This window comes from Xiphophorus hellerii, chromosome 8, assembly GCF_003331165.1.
Source record: "Xiphophorus hellerii strain 12219 chromosome 8, Xiphophorus_hellerii-4.1, whole genome shotgun sequence".
In the NCBI taxonomy this organism is placed as follows: Eukaryota; Metazoa; Chordata; class Actinopteri; order Cyprinodontiformes; family Poeciliidae; genus Xiphophorus; species Xiphophorus hellerii.
Window position 1 is genome coordinate 14,353,886 of NC_045679.1, and position 18,498 is coordinate 14,372,383.

Genomic DNA, 18,498 nt, shown 5'->3' on the forward strand with positions numbered 1-18,498 from the left:
ATCTGTCAGGTGGACGTCAGATATAAAATCCACTTGCAGTTCCCTCAGATGTGAGAAGCAAATAGTTTGGACAAACAAAACCCAGAAGGCAGCCATGGCCAAACTGATTTTACCTTTGGTTCTCTTAGTTGCTCTCCAAGGCTATGGTAAGATGCTCAAAATAGAAATTTAAAAGTAAAGGAAACAATTCTACTCTGTAAGTGTAATAAATATTTTTCTGCAGATGTGACAGCGACTTATGACAGCAACCATCTGCAAAGTCTTCCTAGTGAAGTAAGTGAGCAATTTTTATACAAGTATATAAGCATGTTCTTCTTTTTTAAGTCTAAACTAAAAATTGAATTTAGTTACGATGCGAATGCTTAGAATAAAAAACATTTTTTTGTGAAAATATTTGCAAATAATAACTTGCTGAACCAAAATGCACAAATAGTTTTGCATCTATCAACTTTCTTTTTGCATGAAAAAGAAATTGGATTTATATCGCATTAAATCAAATGCAAATGCAAATGGCTAAATTTTGTGTTTTTATTTATTTTTTGAAGATTTAAAATTCTGCTCTTCTAAATGTGCTTTACGAACCATGTCAAAAGCAAAAGATTTCAATAGAATTTATTTCATATCCAGAATGGGGACGTTTGCCAGGACTGCACCCAAATATTCACACTCCTTGTTGACATGCTGACCAACGCTGACCTGCAGGTGAGAACAATGGCAGATTGTGGAGCAAACACATTCCTGAGTGTTCATATTGGTTTTCTGATAATGTTATCAAGTCTACATTCAGAGGCCAGGACCGAAAAACACAATGTTCTATAATCGCCTGCTATTACATGCGGGTTGAACAGACGCTGTTGAATAAACTCCTATTTTAAACTGGTTTTGTTATTAGGGGAAACACATTTTTCACATTCCTTAATGAAAACCGTCTTTGATAAGTCATGCAAGAACTGAAACACAAACAGTACGGAAATGTTCCTGCTTTCTCACATACAAAAGGCCACTTCCTGTTTTTATTTCTAGCTGAAGTTGAACATAAGTTTCTCAAGAGATTTTTTTCTCTCTCCTCATCTTGAACATCCGCTTTCTTGAAGTTTGACTTTTTTCTGATCGGGCTTTAGTATTTTTCCCCAGCTTGAGCTTTTACTATTCGACCAAAAGGTTTATTAGTTTGTTCTTTCTGTAATCCACTCATAATTTTTGCAGAATGTACTCCAACTCTTCTTACTGGTGTCTGCCCTTGTTTGAAAATCCTAACATTATTACAATAAATTTACAGTAGAAATTAATGACCACAACTTAACTCACAACACGAAAAGGAAAATTAAAACACCAAACAACTATAATTGCTTGGTGTTTTAATTAGGCAGTCACTATAATTATGTTTTTTTAAATTGGTCATTAAAAACTAAACAATTATAGCTGAACTTTATGTTCACCGTTGCTATCAGGAATACAGGAATACCCGATTTTAGTCATGAGGCATGAGAGAAACATTTTACCTAGCAAGCTATTACACTGAACCATTTAAGATGTGAAATATGTTAAATTTGCAGATCTAAAAAAAGAAAGAAAACAAACCTCAGTCGCTCCATTATTTGATTGCTATCTTACGTAAAGACGTATTTATATACATAGTTGCATAAACCTAGGTTTTGCTTTAACCATTCAGTTACTTTCACACATTGAAAACATATATAATTTGTCTAATTTAGACCGATGACAATTGAATCTGAAATATATATCATTTCCATGTGTAGTGCAGATCTTGCAGTGAACTGTGGCTGTCAAACATATACAACAATATTTAGCCAACTTGTGTAAGGATAAATATTCTAATTAGCTAACAAATGTGTTAGTTGGCTAAATACATACTGAGGTATATTGTGGCTAAATATACCACAATATTAAGCCAACTTGTTTAGGGATGGCTACTTTAGTTAGCTAACTAGCCAGAAAAATTTCTAACCTAATTTTAACAAACTATTTCAAACGTACATATAAAATTTTTAAATGGTTTCATTGTTTCATGTTTTCAACCAGTAATTTTTAACTGTGATTTTTTTTTTAATTAAGCCAATTATTATATTTTTCTGAACCATCTGAAACTTTGGTTTAATCAACAGAGAAACCTCACACACTGGAGTCCCATTAGTTTAATACTAAAGTGCGTTTAATATTGGCTTAAAACCAGACTATCTAGAAAACTTTAAATGAAGGATTAAAATGTACTTTTCATTTTTACTAAACATTTAACCAAGCTGCAAAACATGAGTTGTATGCCTAAAAACAAATGAACATTTTATAGAGCATATCCTCTTTCAATAACTTGTTTTTGATATTTTTTCCCTTAGCACTATTTGTTTAGTGGAGAGAAAAGCGGTGCACTTTTTCTAGGGTTGGTAATTGTAACTATTTTATTTCAGAAAAAGATCCTGGGAGGAATCGATGCCCTGTGTGCACATCTGCCCGGACCGGCTGCCAAAGTCTGCAAAGAAGAGGTGGACACAATGCTCCCATTGGCCATCACTTTTGTTACTGGTGTTGCAGTAAGTTGGAGGCCAGAATCAGTCGTTTGTTTTTCAAAAACAAAGACCTAACTGGTAGTATATATCAAAAATAATCCATCTGTCTCTGCAGAAACCATCAGAGGTCTGCAAGATGATTGGACTGTGTGGCTCTGATGAAGAGCGTGAAAGGATGCTCAGCTACTTTGCTAACGAGGTTCTTCAGGCTGCTTTGAAAAGTGACCATGTCAGTACACACTTACTGCAAAATGATGTTTGAATATTTCCTGTCGCTAATACTTTACTATCAAGGATTTTTGTGTTTGTTTATCAGGGGGAGCCTGCCACAACCTGCTCCTTCTGCATTTTCTTCTTCAAGACTTTGGAAGAGTTGCTGCCTAAAGAAAGGACTGAGGTGAGGCATGTTTTAAATGGCAGGAAAACGTCACACTTCAAATCAACGGAGGGAAGACACGTGGCGTTAATCTGAGTCACTTTTCTCATTTCCGACTGCAGGGTGCCGTGATCAAACTGCTGGAAGAGATTTGCCACATCTTGCCGTCGACTTATCGTGACCAGTGCGAGGTCATTATTGACAAGTACAGCAAAACGGTGCTGGATGCTATCTTGGGCTACGCCACTCCGCAGGCCATCTGTAACCTCATCCACCTGTGCAAAGGCCAGGAAGTTATTGTCGGTCAGTCGGCACATCCTTGTTTTTGGATGAGTGAACATTACAGATTCAAAATTCTGTTCTTCTAAATGTGCTTTACGAACCATGTCAGACAAAAAAGACTTAAACATTGCTGCAGGTTTAAGTCACAACCTGGTTTTTATTTTATTTTGTCTTTACTCAACAGAATACGCGCACATTTTCATTTACCTGTCCATTTATTGAAATTCTTAAAATGTTTTTAACCTATGAAGACTGGAAAACTGTAGCCATAAGCTCAGGTTTGGCCTACTCACAGAAATTTACAGATAAATTCTTTAAAAATGTAGCTAAAAGCTGCTCATTAAAACTGTTTTAAATTTCAAGAATATCAATATAATCACTTTACTTATGAGACTAGAACTTTAAGGAATTATGAGTAGAAAATATAAAATAGGAGTATCAAGAATTCCTAGATGCCTTACAACAGGGGTGTCAAACTCCAGTCCTCAAGGGCCACTATCCTGCAGTTTTTAGATGTGCCACAGGTACAAAACACTGGAATGAAATGGCTTAATTACCTTCTTCTGGTGTAAAGGCCTTGCTAATGACCTAATTATTCTATTCAGGTGTGGTGCAGCAGAGGCACATCTAAAAGTTGCAGGACAGTGGCCCTCCAGGACTGGAGTTTGACACCTGTGCCTTACAAGATCATATTTATTATTTTTAAGTATGGAAACACATTTGAGGAAAATAATTTAAACAAACTGTGAACCTGACATGCAAATCAAAAATTCAAATATGGTTAAATGCAAAAAACAAAATTAATAAATGCTGAATTTTTTATGCTTTGTGGTACAAAATGGTGATTAAATCAACATGAAAAGTAAATAAATAAAAAAACAACTTTATAACCCTGATACTTAAGATTTTCCTTCAATTAGAATAATCTGAACTGAAAAATATTTGACAAGATGAATCTGCACAGAGCATGGAATAGCTTTCCATGCTCACAAATAATAAAATACATATATGCACATAAAACACTAAAGTTTTTCTTCTGACTTCACAGACCCATGCACACTGACAGCATACAGATGCAAAGACGTCAGCACCGCCCTTAAGTGTGGAGTAAGTCGACAATAAAATGCAAGAAAAGCCACCAGTTTAGCTTCCTGGTGTTAAACATACAATCTGTCCTCTGTATGCAGACTCTGTTCTACTGTCAGAAATTTGCCTGGAAGCCTCTGAGCTACAACACAATCTGAAACATTAAGGTGAGTAAACACCACCGACAATAAAGTCAGAAAAAGACGGAACTGCAATCAGCCATATGTACTTATTTTTCTTTAACAGGGTGGAGAAGAACTGGTGCTGTTCCTGTGAACAAGCCCTGCTCTAACTACAAATATTTTTCCTTTATATAATTTTGTATCTTACTGCATTTTATGATCGTTTTGCTTTATGATTACACTGGCTGAGCTGAAAAAAAAAACAAAACAAAACAAAAACAGGGCACCAAGAATGATCAGGACTGAAGAAATGTTGCGAAGATATGAAAGCTTCACTGGATGGAGGTTGAATTCTTCATATCCCAGTTACTCTGTAAACAAGATTAAACCTTCAGTCAGCTTATCAAGCTTCAATAGTTTATATCATGTTTTTTATTGTTTGTTTGATTTGGCTGGAATAAAATGATCCCAATGGTATTTCACTTTAAGTATTTTGTACACTTCACATTTTGTCCCCATCTGCAGGTGGAAACCAAGTTTCTGCAAACACCTGTAGCCCAAATATTCAGGCTTTTAAAGAATTTAAAGTAAATATGAACTTAAGTATGATAAGTCACGCATTCACAGAGAGCAGAAGTGACACATTAACTTAGAATGGAAACCATTTATAAAGGAAGTGATCACGTCAACCAAATCTTCAAAATACTCAGTTCTGCTTTCATGTTCTCACTGGTATTTTCGAGTACATTTGGTCACCAGTTGAAGCCCGTATCAAACAAACCAGTCAGACGTATGAATTTTTATTTGAGGAAAATCCAGAAAGGAGAAGAGAGAGATATGAAGGTAACAAATTGATTTTAGGTTCATTTGCAGCAAACAAGAAAAGGCACTTAATACATAAAACACCTAATTTAACAAAAAAGAAGGGGAAAGGCTTTTTCAAACTCCCAGCTGCAGACGATGTAAACAGGCTGGTTTCTCTGTACAACACCAACCAATTATTTGTCTGAGTCGTGGATGAGTTTGAGAAAGCAGACATGCTGTGAAATAAATAGTCAAGTAAAACCACCAGTTAACTGGACATACAGTGAGCGCTCTAAAACTCTTACGGCATCAAGATATATCGATTAAAAACCTCATCTTAGAGCTTAAAGTTTCTCCAGCTGCCCCTCCCAATCCTGCGGCTGCTGCACGCCACCAGTAAGATGGCCGACAGAAGATTCCTCAACACACCAGCCGTCGTTCTCAAGTTAAAGCTGGACTGGCTGAGGCACATCTGTTAGACAGTCATAATGACTAGTAGGAACCAAGCCATCTTCTGATATCGTCTGTTAAATAAGTTTATTTTTTTTTAAAAAGAGCAGAGTGGCAGAAAGGAATAAATTACCACGAACTAAAGCAGGTGTTTAGGTTATATTTTGGTGTTTTATTATTTTGGCAGCAGTTATAATCAGGATTTTCTCGTTAAAAATACTAAACAACCACAGTACTGAGCTGAAGACACCGAAGGCAAAGCTTAGCTTCGGTAGGTTTTTAGAGAAACAGCGCCACCTAGATGAAAGCTGTGGACTGACAGCACTAAGATTTTATAATACATATCCTGGTGATTTATATTTCAAGGTTAAAAGTTAGAGAGAAAGACAACTAGCCAGGTATTCAGCTGATATCTGGATGAAGCAAGTGGACGAGAGGGGCTATCTGGAAAAATCCAGCAGAGGAGATTAGATGTTATTTAAATATAATTTAAAGCTGGAAGATCAAACATTCAAAGTCAAGCCTGTTCCACTTTTGGTACGCCCAAACACCGACTGTTGAAAAGGAGGAGGAATACATTCAGTACACCAACTGGGTCTCACATTGCAACAAACGTCACATAAAAAAAATCTGAGCATTGAGCCGATGCAACGATGGAGTGTTTGCCTTCAGGAATAAGGTGATCTTTGTGCCTTTATCTTAGTCAACATTTTGAACAAAGTTTGAAAAATCCTAGAGAGATTTAAGGATAGAAAATAAATATCTACATAATATAGAAACCACTGTGCAGCCCAACATAACCACAAAACCATCAGCAGATTCTGACTTCTCTGTAAAACGTCAGAAAAAAACAATGGAATGAAGAGGCTGCACACAACTACATAAATAAAGTGGTCTGATTTTCATTTGTAACAAAGTTGTAACATGACCTTTTGCACACCAAAGAGCACGAACTGGCTCATTTGTTCATCTGTACTGCAACAAGATGTAGGTTTAATGTTCCTTTGAAACCTGTCTTTAAAAAAATCTTAATTTTTAATACTAAATAAGTAAAAACTATAGTGCAGCAGGTGAAATAAGTGTAACTTTTCCAACAGTTTGACAAAAACTAATTGGATGGTTTTCTGATGTACAAGCAAAACAAAGCAAAGAGGAGGAGGAGAGGACGGTAAGAGGTTTATCTGCAGGACGGTGTGTGTGTGTGTGTGTGTGTGTGTGTGTGTGTGTGTGTGTGTGATGGGGATCAGAGTGCCTCAGTATTTCAGCTTCTTGGGAATCTCCCAGGAGAACAAATCACGACCAAAGTGACCGTAGGAAGCCGTGCGCTGGTAGATGGGCTTCTTCAGATCGAGGTCCCTTAAACAAAAATTCATCATTCATTATGAAATTAAAGATACATGAATAAGTCTTTGGCTTTCATTTCTTTTAGTTATTGTTTCATTTCTATTTGCTAAATACCAAAAATAATTAGCAAAAATCACATCAGAATATCAGAAGCATCTTTTATTTTCTTCAGTTGGAGATTTATATTTACTAAGCTATGATTTCTGGTAAAGCCTGGATGCTGACGTCATGGTTACGTTTGTGTCCGATTGATAAATTCACATTTGATTTAATTGGGAGGTCCAGATGCGGATTTATTTTAAGGCAACACCTCAAACATACAGCCAGTCATAGAGCTGAACAACTGGTTGTATTTGCTCAATACTTAATTCTTTAGCGCACATCCACAGTATTTAAATCCCATTGAGAGAATATGCAGTAAAATGCTGAGAAATTGTCTGCATAATTCGACATTAATTGGAGCAGTTATTTTCCTTGTCACTAGGAAACTCTTTGCAGCACAAGGCCAAAGCAGGATATTCAATTTAGTTTTTTCCCTTTCAATTCTACATACTTTTAATTAAAATGTATGCCAATTGCAGCTAAAATAGACAATCTTTTATCCTTTAGACCCCATCTTGACCTCTGCAGTTCCCGCTTCTTGCTGTTTTACTCAAGTATCTTGTAGAAACAAGAAACAGTTGCACAAAAAGTTGTTCTCCTTTCAGTACCAAGCAGCAGGTCAGAGTTCAGCTAGTTTAATGAATAGAGCAATATTTATAAGGCCAAAGTTTATCACTTTTTTGACCTTTAGTAAAGTCAGTTTGTTATCTTTATTTGTAGAATTGCACAAAAATATCTTGCTTTGCTTAAAAAAAAAAAAAACATCACACCTTAGTTTTGTTTCTTGGAAGATTATCAACTTCTTGCTTAAATTTTTTTTAACTAAATATTTAACTGAGTATTTTCGCAACACAGGTCACAGTTTACCTCACAATGACCCCTGGGCGGAGGTCAAAGTTCTTTCTCACAATGTCCAGCAGCTCTCTCTCACTCTTCTGAGAGGTCCCATAATGGAAGATGGAGACAGACAGAGGATGGGAAACTCCAATAGCATAGGAAACCTAAAACCGCAGACAGATTTTAAACAACTTTAGAAATTTCTGAAAATATCAAATATTTTAATAACGTTTCTGCTTCATTCGCTTATTTTTTTCCTCCATTTCACAACCAGGCGAGATGTATTCTTACTTGGACCAAGACGCGTCTGCAGAGTCCAGCTCTAACCAGAGATTTGGCCACCCAGCGAGCGGCGTACGCCGCAGAGCGATCGACCTTTGTGTAGTCCTTCCCAGAAAATGCTCCACCTCCATGGGCTCCCCACCCACCATAGGTGTCCACTATGATCTTACGTCCAGTCAAACCAGCATCACTCTGCAGGAGAGATGGAGTGCATTTACAGAAAATTATTATATTTTTACATTAAACATAAATATGAAGATATGCAATCCAGATGCTTTAAACTGATTAGGAAAGTCTTCGTAAAGCCTTTCTCTCACCTGTGGACCACCAATGACAAAACGGCCGCTGGGCTGCAGGTGGTAGATGGTGTCGTTGTCGAGGTAACCAGACGGGACCACGGCTTTCACCACCTGTTCCTTCAGGCTGTGACGCATCTCCTCCAAACTCACACACTCGTCGTGCTGCACAGAGATCACGATGGTGTGGACACGCAGCGGCACCACGGCTCCTCGGTCCTGTCGGTACTGAACGGTCACCTGGATGGAGGAGAAGAAGAACTCAGATTTCAGACAATTACAGACGTAAAATCTAAACAGAACCTGGTGGTGATTAAACTGTTTCTGCAAGTTATGGAGATATATAAGAATTTACATGTTCTAATGGGTTACACTGAACCTTATTTAGCTTTAGTCCATCAACAACTCTGATTCAAATAACAGTCTTAATACTAAATAAATGCTTTTATTCATTTGCATTAGAAGAATCTTAAAAAAGTGATAAAGTGGAGATTGTAAATCATAACATATTCATAATAATGGACCCAAATTACAAGATTTTAATTCCTAATTGTTTAATATTTATTTGGTCTGCGTATACAAGTTATTGATTAATTGTAGAACATATTGTTTCACCATAAATACACTAAATAAATTAGTTAACATTGATCCTGCAATTATACAACTATGCAAGGTGTATTCGTACTTAAAGTTTACAAATAAAATCCTTTTTAAAAAAAGACTTAAATTTAGTTAAGAATTTTTTTTAAAGAAAATTTTAGGTGACCTTTCTGAAACTTATATAAAATAAAAAAAACTCAAGATCACGTATTGAATTATGAAAAAAAATTTTAAAATGTCTTTAAAATGTGTAATTCTACAGTAGTTTATACATAGGAAGAGCCTGGCAGGCACAAAGTAACCACTAGATGGCAGTAATACTCGTTTTAAAATGAAAATATTTAAACTTAAAATTCTTCTCGCCCAACATTATAAAGTTTGGATGACATCTATCTACATTTTTTAAATTAATTATCTAATTGGCCTTTAAACTACAGCAAGTTTAAGAACAATAATAATAAATGCTAATTTTATGCTCCTCTAACCTGAGTTTTAGAGTCGGGTCGGACCCACGGCAGCGTTCCATCGCGACGCAACTCGGCCATCTTGGCGTTGAGCTTGTGAGCCAAGACGATGGTGAGCGGCATGCACTCCTCCGTCTCATCCGTGGCATAACCAAACATGAGACCCTGTCAGAAATGTAGACACAGGATGAACGAGGTCAAACAAACCGATTTGTTGAACTGCTGACCGAACACAAACCTGATCGCCGGCTCCAACGTCCTCTTCTTTACGGTCGAGATAAACGCCCTGAGCAATGTCAGGAGACTGCTGCTCCAAAGCCACCAGCACATTGCAGGTCTTATGGTCAAAACCTGTGAAAAAAGGTTGTGACCTCAAAGGGAGAATCATTCCACCTGGCCAGAGCAGCCTGCAAAGAACCACAATACTTTGCCAAGTAATTAGCTAAAAATCCTCCATTGTTAATTTAAAAAGTTGTCACATTTTTTGTTCCATTCTTTCCCAGTCTTAGATTTCTGGATTTTTCAGTAACACATTTTAGGCATCAAAGTATACATTTTACTCTGAACCTACTGCTAGTGATGTGGTATAGAGTCATTTTTCTGAAATAACTGATTCTTTGCTTCACCTCCATTTCTAAATCTTAAACTCTTAGTCAAATAAGATATGGAGAATCAGACTTCCTAAAAATAGCTTTTTCCTTTGGCACTTTAGACAAAGACTTTAGACAGTTCAACATGTCTAGAGCGAAAACAGGGAGAGAAAAAGACTACGTTTTCAATTTATTCAACAACAACAAAAATATACTCAGAGCCCTTTTAGTCCTGATGTCCATTATTCTGCAGAACGTCAGATTGTCCCGTGCGATATCGCACAGGCCAGATTAATGTCATTTTCTGAGTGTTCACTACAGAGCTGGTCAAAGACAGATCCATGTCTGCTCTCACTCTGAAAGATCCCAGAGTCCAAAAGCTTCAGTGTATAAAGCCCCAACAATGTTTTACCTTCAGAATCCCAAAGTTTCTCTCCAGAAATCTGCTTCCAGATTTTGGGTATAACTCAGACACACCTTGAGAAAACAAATCAGCTTCACCTTTTGAAGACGAAACCTGTTCAATCCAGAAAACCAATGCTCATGTGAGCAATTACTCACAAGAGCTGCAGCCGCGGAAAATCTCCTTACTGTGACGTAAGGAGATTTTGTGGTGATTAATGTTCGACTAAATTCTAAAACAATTATTTCCTGATACTGTTAGATTGATAATGTAACAGCTAAAAGTTTTGTTTTGCATAATTCTGTGTCTGGACAAAAAAATAGAAAGAAAAAAAAAATCACAAATTTATTATTTTCCCCATAAGACCACAAAGATTAACTTGAACAGCTTTGGTATATTACACAAACAGCTTCTCGTTTTAAATCAAAGAATAATCATGAATCAAAAATGCACTGAATTTATCACAACGTCTTGCACTTGACAAGTTCAATATCTATAAGTTAGCAAAAAAAAATTATTTTTAGATTAGCTTTGAGGATATTTTCCATCTTCAATCTTAAGCAATTACTTTAAAATATATTTAAGGAAAAGGACCCAGTTCTAAAATGTATTAAGTAGGCTAATGTCTCTCTTAAAACAGTGTGCTGTGTAGTTCAGTGAAAACACTAAAGGAAGAGGTCTGCCAGTTCGAGATTATTGGCTAGTTTGTTAAAAAAATAAAATAAAATCCATATTTGCTTACCATCCCCATGTTTATGTATTTTCCAACAATTTAAAAAAAAATTAGCAGCACTGAACTGGGTCTGAACCAGCTTTCTTTCTCTACAAGCGTACCTTTGGAGGAGTCGTCATAGCCGATGTCCTTGATCGTCTCCCTGACGACCTTCTGATAGTCAACAGTGGCTCTGGAGGTGATCTCCCCCGCAAGCAGGATCATCCCCGTCTTAGCTACAGTCTCTGGGGACAAACAGAAAACATTTAGTGTGCTACATCTAGATCTAATTCAGTGTGCTACAATGTTTAAACACCAACGCTACACTGCTCATGTTATCCTTTGTTGCCTTCAACGTTGAACAAAACTGTGTGACAATGAAACATTTTCAGTCCTATTCAGATGAAGATGAGGAAAAGCTCACAACCACAAACAGAACAATATTCACTTTATTCATCTGGTCCATTAAGGACCACCATACTCAAACCTGAAAGCTTTTACAGCTTTCATCATCTGCCTCCCTGGTGTATTCAGCTACAAAGCAAACAATCATTTTCAACCTGAAAAACAAAGGGGACTTTAAGCTATAATTGAGTGTGGGTAGAATGGTTCCATATTTTTTTTTAAGATGAATATTTTTTCTGCCAATTAATCCCATGAAACCATCTGAAGCTTGTTCTCCACTGATCTAAGAGTAAGTTTGAACTCTTAGATCAGTGGAGTTCAAACTTACAGCTCATTGGAGTTGCAGTTCTTTGTAAAGAGGGACAATTATTCAAAAGTCTCATTTTGTACATATTTATTTGGGTCTGTGCTGCTTCCAAAAACAAACCAAACACTTAAAGTTTACATATACATATATATATATAAATAAAAGAGCAGGTTTTTGGCAATAATACAGCTGGATTTACCGCTGTATGTGCTGTACAATGGCTGCTGGAATAAACAAGTGTTTTGTTGTCAACTTACAATTCAGAAACCACCTTATGCATTCTTGTTAGTTGCGCAGGAGGCTCTACTTTTGCTTTTCAAAGATGTACAGTTGTATAACTGTGATTCTGTTTGGAGCCAGTTTCACATATAAACGCTGAGTTGGGGGAGCGTGGCCAGCAGCAGCTTATTTGGATTTAAAGTGACAAGAGGCCCTAAAACAATTAACAGGCAGGATTTATAAGACTAAAATCCCATTACACAAGAATGATTTTGTGCAAAAAAAAAAAAGAAATTAATGCATTTTCTATCCATAAACATATACTAAAATGTTCAAGAAAATATAATAGTTCATCCTTAAAGAACAACCTTTATGGTTACTCACCACATGCCACTTTGGCGTCAGGGTCTTGTCTCAGGTGAGCGTCCAACACCGCATCACTAATCTGGTCACAAATCTTATCTGTGGAGGAACAACGCAATAGGAAAAGCGTAAGAACATTTGCAGGAAATGGAAAGTCTCAGCTCAATGTCTTCTGTAATAATGCTTTAGGCTGTTGAGGAGAGCGACCCTGTGTTTTAACCTTTATTAAACTATTAATGAATCAAACCATTTTAATGTGGAAGATCTATTTAATTACTTACATATAAATCAAATGAGCCTGATTTAAGCATTAATCGTTCTCCAGTAAACCTCAGCATCCATTGCAATAGTCGCATGTGTTCTTACATGACGCAGCAGTCCCTTATCAGCGTGTTTACCTAAGAAAGCGTCAGCTGGTGGCAGTAGTCTGTGGCTGTTATGATGTACTTTCTGCTTTTAGACAATATAATGCAGTTATCTACAATCTACTAGTTCTGTACTTCAAGAAAATGTGATTATGTGACTCCAATAAATGTTATCTATCAGCAGAAAAGTCCCTTGGGCTTATTTTTATTTGATCTGTCATCTTACATAAAAGTCAACTGGTCCAAACAAAGATCAGAACAACAAGAAATGGAAAGGTTTCATGCAAAACTCAAAGAATATACAATTAAAAGTAAATTGTTCAGTGGTTATTCATCTATAAAAGAATTAGAACTTCAGGCAGATATATGAAACGGCAAAGCATGGATACAAAATGAACCTACAGATTAGCAAAAGAATGAGCTAATCCAGCCTGAACCATCTCATCTCTAGATCCATTCAGATCTGTGTGACACAGATTGTGTGTGAAATTGTAAACATTTCAAAGATTTATTTTTGGTAGCAAATTTAAGCGGAGAGAATCCAAATACGCTTGAATGTGTTGCAGGTAATTTCACCCAATATTCATAAATGTAAATAAAGTCAATGTTGCATATAAAAAATATCCACTGATTTGGATTCTTCACACCCACAGATGGGCAGATAGTCTGTCCAGTACTTAGAAGTAGAGGTAAGCCTATTATCCTTAGCAGTAGAGCTGGTGTGTTTTAAAAGCGGTAGGCCGACAACTGCAACAGGTCCAACACTTGCATTCACAAAATGCACGTTCAAAACCATATCTTTATTAATATTATCATGTTACCTTTTTCTATAAACGCTCAGAGGTGACAGATGTAGCATCTGTCAAATACTAAATTCTAGTCTAAATATTGCGCTTGTTTAGATGTTAAAGTACTAAATGATATTTATAATTATATTACAATTCTAACAAATATTTGAGCAACATTTGTAGCTTTTCTATTAAACGTAAAACAATTTGTTAAATATTTGGCTTCACTTGTTTGTTTAAAAACATTGACACCATTGTATGCAGAATGCCCCGTGTTGACAGTAGACGAGTAAAAACTGGACTGAATAAATCCAACATAAAAGACATTAAAGCAGAAATGTTTAAAATTTATGGTTTCAAGATAAATTTACCATCACTGCAATATTAGAGTACGTAATTTATTGGCCATTTTATTCCAAATATAAAGATGTTTGAGAAACAATAACAATTTAGCACTTTAATGACAGACAGAATCACAATGAGGAAAATATGGATTCATCTCTGACATTTCCTCCAGAATATAACCAAATATTATTGTAATCGAATGATTTCCAATAATTGTGCAATGTTATAAAAGAGTATTTTTCTGTTTTTAGATATACAAGAAAATGACTGAACAAATAAAGCTATGTTTATGAATCTGTAATTTGGGTAAAAGAAGTGGTGAGCAATAAACACAATTTCAATAATTTTTCAAGAAACAAAAAAATATACATAATGATAAAGGCGGGTCAACAGAGAGGAGTCACCAACATATACAAACTTTTACAAGTTGAAGATATTTTATACACTATTGTGAACCAGTTTTATCCAAACATATTTGCACTTTTAAAATTAATTTCATTAGTATAGAATGTTTTACTTATTTTAAGAAATGTATAAGTTCTTTGAGTTTGTACTGAAACAGATACTAGCTTTGAAACTAGACTGATTTGAAGCCGAATAGTAACATTTATGAAAACTAACAGAAAAAATATACTGTATATATATTGTTACATTTAATTATTCCCACCATTTCACTGAACTCAAAGTCAAGGTACTCGGTCCATGTTTTATAGATGTTGACCTGGATCTAATCAAAGTTAGGTGAAACATTTTGAAGTCATGAAACAACTCTTATTCATGTGCCACAAACAGACTGAAGAGAACATGTGATTGACAGGCACCACAAGTCCTGACACATGTTAGCTTCAGCACAAACTGGAGCCTCCCATCGGTCTAAAAATACAGCTTCCCAGCATAAAAATGCTACAAATCTTTCTTAAAGAACTCTGTGTGAAACTCACTCCTGCAGAAGCACAGTGAGAATTGCCTAATAGTTTAGCTTTTAGCTGGATGGAACAGTGCAGCGGCTCACAAAGCCAGATTTGTCTAATTTTCTGCTCAAACACATTTTTAATCACAATTTTTGTTTAACCCGTTCATTTTTGCTTCAACTTTATCACAAATTCAGACTTTTAATACATTGTTTTGCGCATAAAACAACTAGCACATAGAGCTAGACAATAATCCGGGGCAGACGAGCTCACAACAATCAGCCACATGACCTTGTTTGAGAAGCTAACAGGATGCTAGGCTAATTATTTGGGCTAGTAAGATGGACGGCGCTTTGCACAGACATACTAAAACTTACCAGGGTGACCTTCTCCGACTGACTCGGAGGTGAAGAGGAAGCAGTCTTCATCGTGAAGAGAGTCGCTGTAAAACCCGTTCAGATGGCCGTTCATTTTGTTTAAGCTAACGCAGGCTAGCAGCAGAGTCCTGTTTGCAGGTTGGGGGGAGACTGTAACACCAACAGCAGCCTTCACCTGGGTTTATTGACCGACACACAACCAGGGCTGCAGCCAGCTAAGTGGACGATAATGGAGCAGGGAGCTGTATTTATTGGACTCCCACAGTCCACTGATGCAGAGCCCCGGCTGGACCATGTGGTGCTGAGGGGCGTGTTCCCACTCCAGCAAAACAAATATATCCCTAACCAGAGAAGGTACTGCATGCAGAGTTACTGGTTCTGATTGAGGGTTATACTTAGTCATATTTTTTGTTATGGAAGAGGATATGGTTAATTGATAAAACATTACAAAATAAAAATGCCTCAGTGAATGCGTTTTAAGTAGAAGATGTTTATATGTCGAAAAGTTGTGCACATCTTTTTCAGAGCAGATGTTGCTGTTTAGGGAAGTATCGCCGTGCAAAAAACACACGTGGTTATTGTGCTATCAGGAGAGCTTATCAAATAATTTTGATTAGTTATTGTTTATTTGTTCACATTTTATTTGCACAGTCAAACAACATTCTGTCCTGGGAGGAAAACATTGGGTGTCAGAAACCAGCTCTGAGGAGCAGGGGTTGTGTTCACGAAGATGCTAAGAACAATAAGAGCATTGGTTTGGGATTACAATTTAAGACTGAGGTGACACAAGGCTCTGTGTGTCAGTTGCACACTGAAACTAAACGTTTGCACGGATCAAGTCGTATAGAGCTAAAATCATCACGTTTTGGACACTTGAATGACTAATTTAAGCTTACACTACTCTGACTCACACAGACACGTCCTGTCTTAGATGTGAACTATAATACCATCAATACTGGTTCAGAGTCCTTATTTTGATACCAAGCATGGATCCATATTGCTTTCAGTGATAGCTGGTCATTTCTGTTGCAGGTTTAGCCAGACTTTGGTTTTACATTCATCACTCCTGAGTTCATGAGAACATTTAGAGAGTTTGCTCACATTCTTCACTCAAAGATATACATACAGCACATAGTCGTATGAGATGATGATAGGTTCTCTAACAGGAAACTGCGACGCTGCAACGTGGAATGTTTGCAAACTACATGAGAGTCGATAAAGGCGCAGCTTCTCTCAGATTGCCTCAGGTCAGATCATGATAGTGTGGATGTCATTTTTCCTATTTTACCTCTTTATAGTCTTTCGTTTGTCTGTTTCGACTTGCTTCCCAATCTGTTTGACCCCTGTGGGGCTGACCTGAGCTGGACTGTGTTCACCTAAGATGGCTACAATCAGGGCCTCCGGCGCTGTCACCCCGCTGCCCGGAGACACGGGGCTGCGAGGGCTGAGGGGGCTGATGGTGGGGGACGGCACAGTGTCGGGGGAGACCAAGCGCTCCTTCTTAGCAGCAGAGCATGGAGAGCGGCTTTGTGATTGGCTCTCCTTGGAGCGAGGACACAGGCTGAGGCCCTGCAAGGCAGGGAGGGGGTTGGAGGACATCGCGGGGACAGCTGGGCTGCGACTACGGCGATGACGGTGATGCCTTTTGCCAGTTTTTGGGCTTGGACTGCGGGAGTTTGGAGCCAGCAGAACCATGGTGCTGTCATCTTCAGAGCTGACATTGGAGCTGTCAGAGCGGCACACAGTGGGGCTGACAACAGGCATCCTGATCTGTGGAGGGTGGAGGATTGAGGAGAAGGTTATTGTTAAAGGAAGTAAAGGTTTTAATCTCCTTGAATTTTGTCACAATTTGTCTCAACCACAAACTTCAGTGTATTTTATGTGAACTTATGTCAGATTCAAAAGGCAGTTCTTAATTGTGAAGTGTTAATTAAATTATACCGTCTTTTCAACATTTTTTACAAAGTAAAGAGATGTAGTATGCATGTATGTTGGGCATTATTACCTGCAACTACAGTTTCAGGGCTCTACAAGGTTTACTCATCTCCAGACTAAAAAAATCTGTCAGTTCTTCTTTGCAAAATAGCTTAAGCCTTCAGCAGTCAGTTTGGGTGGAAAGTGTCTGTAAATGCCATTTTTTAAGTCTTGCCACAATTTGATTTATATCTGGATTTTGACTGAGATATTTTAACAAGAATAAGCTTTGATCTGAAGAAGAGCTGCAAAATATATTGAATGAAATCATCAATACCAGTATGTGCAACATCACAAGTGCATAAGACTGCTTGGATGCTACTTCTGGTTGTAACATTTCAGGGACTGTCTGGCAATGATCTTTGTGGCCATTCAGACTGGCTTTCGTTTTCACCTCAAGTACATATTAGCTAAATCTCGAGGAGAGAGGAAAGACCATTGTGTTGATGACAAATAGAAAAGAGAAAATTAAAAATTCTTCAAAACTTTGATCTGTTAAACAAGCTGAATAAAACTAATTCAGTTATACTTATGGTAGTTTTGGCAATAAAATATGGCGTCATATTGATTTTCTTTTATAATAAAAAGTTGGATTGTACACTGCATACCTCCTAACAGTAATTTTATGTGATAAAACTTTGCTACCTGAACTGGCGAAGACAAACTGACGATGCTGTTCATGATATTACTGAAGTAACCCAGGATGTATTCACAGTCGTCTCTCGGCAGATCCTCTTCTGAGAACGACACCTATGAAAATGACCGCAGTCAGCTCTGAATCAACTTTAACTTTTAAAGGAAGTTATCTTTAGGAGCTGCAGTCCTCAACAAACCTGTGTGGCATTCTCTCCTTTGGCCCAGACGTACGCCTGATAATCCTTGTGATGCCTGAATCTCGCCTGTTCAGGGAGAAATGAATGTATTGGCAATGCTTGGAAGGAAAGTGTCAGCGTTTGATATGAGAGTTTCTCTATGACCTACTTTGTATATTGCCATCCAGTCCCATGAACTGCGCTGATATGTTGAAGCAACAGTGAATCTGACTGTGGCGTCTGATGCTTTGCACCACTCCTTATTTACCTGCAGCTCCACCAGAGGTAGACCCACCCTGAATGGGAACTATAATTCGAAGGTTAAAATACATAAACTATAATCGCAAAAAATGTGTT

The 18,498-nt window shown here is 37.3% G+C and overlaps 3 protein-coding genes and 1 long non-coding RNA gene across 4 annotated transcripts in view; 2 read left to right on the plus strand and 2 right to left on the minus strand.

Annotated features, from left to right (window-relative positions):
- sftpba (surfactant protein Ba) lies at nucleotides 1-4,868 on the plus strand. The gene is made up of 10 exons (XM_032570754.1): nucleotides 1-146; nucleotides 224-273; nucleotides 628-702; nucleotides 2,427-2,549; nucleotides 2,641-2,754; nucleotides 2,842-2,922; nucleotides 3,024-3,204; nucleotides 4,232-4,290; nucleotides 4,371-4,436; nucleotides 4,516-4,868. Exons 1-9 carry the CDS (start codon nucleotides 95-97, stop codon nucleotides 4,425-4,427), a joined length of 792 nt encoding a protein of 263 aa, XP_032426645.1. The 5' UTR covers nucleotides 1-94; the 3' UTR covers nucleotides 4,428-4,436; nucleotides 4,516-4,868.
- mat2aa (methionine adenosyltransferase 2Aa) lies at nucleotides 4,571-15,636 on the minus strand. Its single transcript, XM_032570753.1, has 9 exons — nucleotides 15,356-15,636; nucleotides 12,591-12,668; nucleotides 11,398-11,520; nucleotides 9,809-9,921; nucleotides 9,592-9,735; nucleotides 8,528-8,746; nucleotides 8,220-8,402; nucleotides 7,959-8,092; nucleotides 4,571-7,001 (listed from the first exon to the last, which is right to left on the minus strand). Exons 1-9 carry the CDS (start codon nucleotides 15,447-15,449, stop codon nucleotides 6,899-6,901), a joined length of 1,191 nt encoding a protein of 396 aa, XP_032426644.1. The 5' UTR covers nucleotides 15,450-15,636; the 3' UTR covers nucleotides 4,571-6,898.
- Nucleotides 15,608-18,498, plus strand: part of LOC116724959 (uncharacterized) — a 12,740-nt gene continuing 9,849 nt past the window's right edge. The window contains exon 1 of the long non-coding RNA XR_004340298.1: nucleotides 15,608-15,709. This is a non-coding gene — a long non-coding RNA (uncharacterized LOC116724959). The remainder of the gene's footprint in view (nucleotides 15,710-18,498) is intronic.
- The window catches only part of inpp5ja (inositol polyphosphate-5-phosphatase Ja), a 10,702-nt gene continuing 8,163 nt past the window's right edge, over nucleotides 15,960-18,498 (minus strand). The window contains exons 10-13 of the mRNA XM_032570750.1: nucleotides 18,311-18,448; nucleotides 18,163-18,228; nucleotides 17,975-18,079; nucleotides 15,960-17,125 (exon numbers count right to left, since the gene is read on the minus strand). Coding sequence (XP_032426641.1) covers nucleotides 16,640-17,125; nucleotides 17,975-18,079; nucleotides 18,163-18,228; nucleotides 18,311-18,448 — 795 coding nt within the window. The 3' untranslated portion in view covers nucleotides 15,960-16,639. The remainder of the gene's footprint in view (nucleotides 17,126-17,974; nucleotides 18,080-18,162; nucleotides 18,229-18,310; nucleotides 18,449-18,498) is intronic.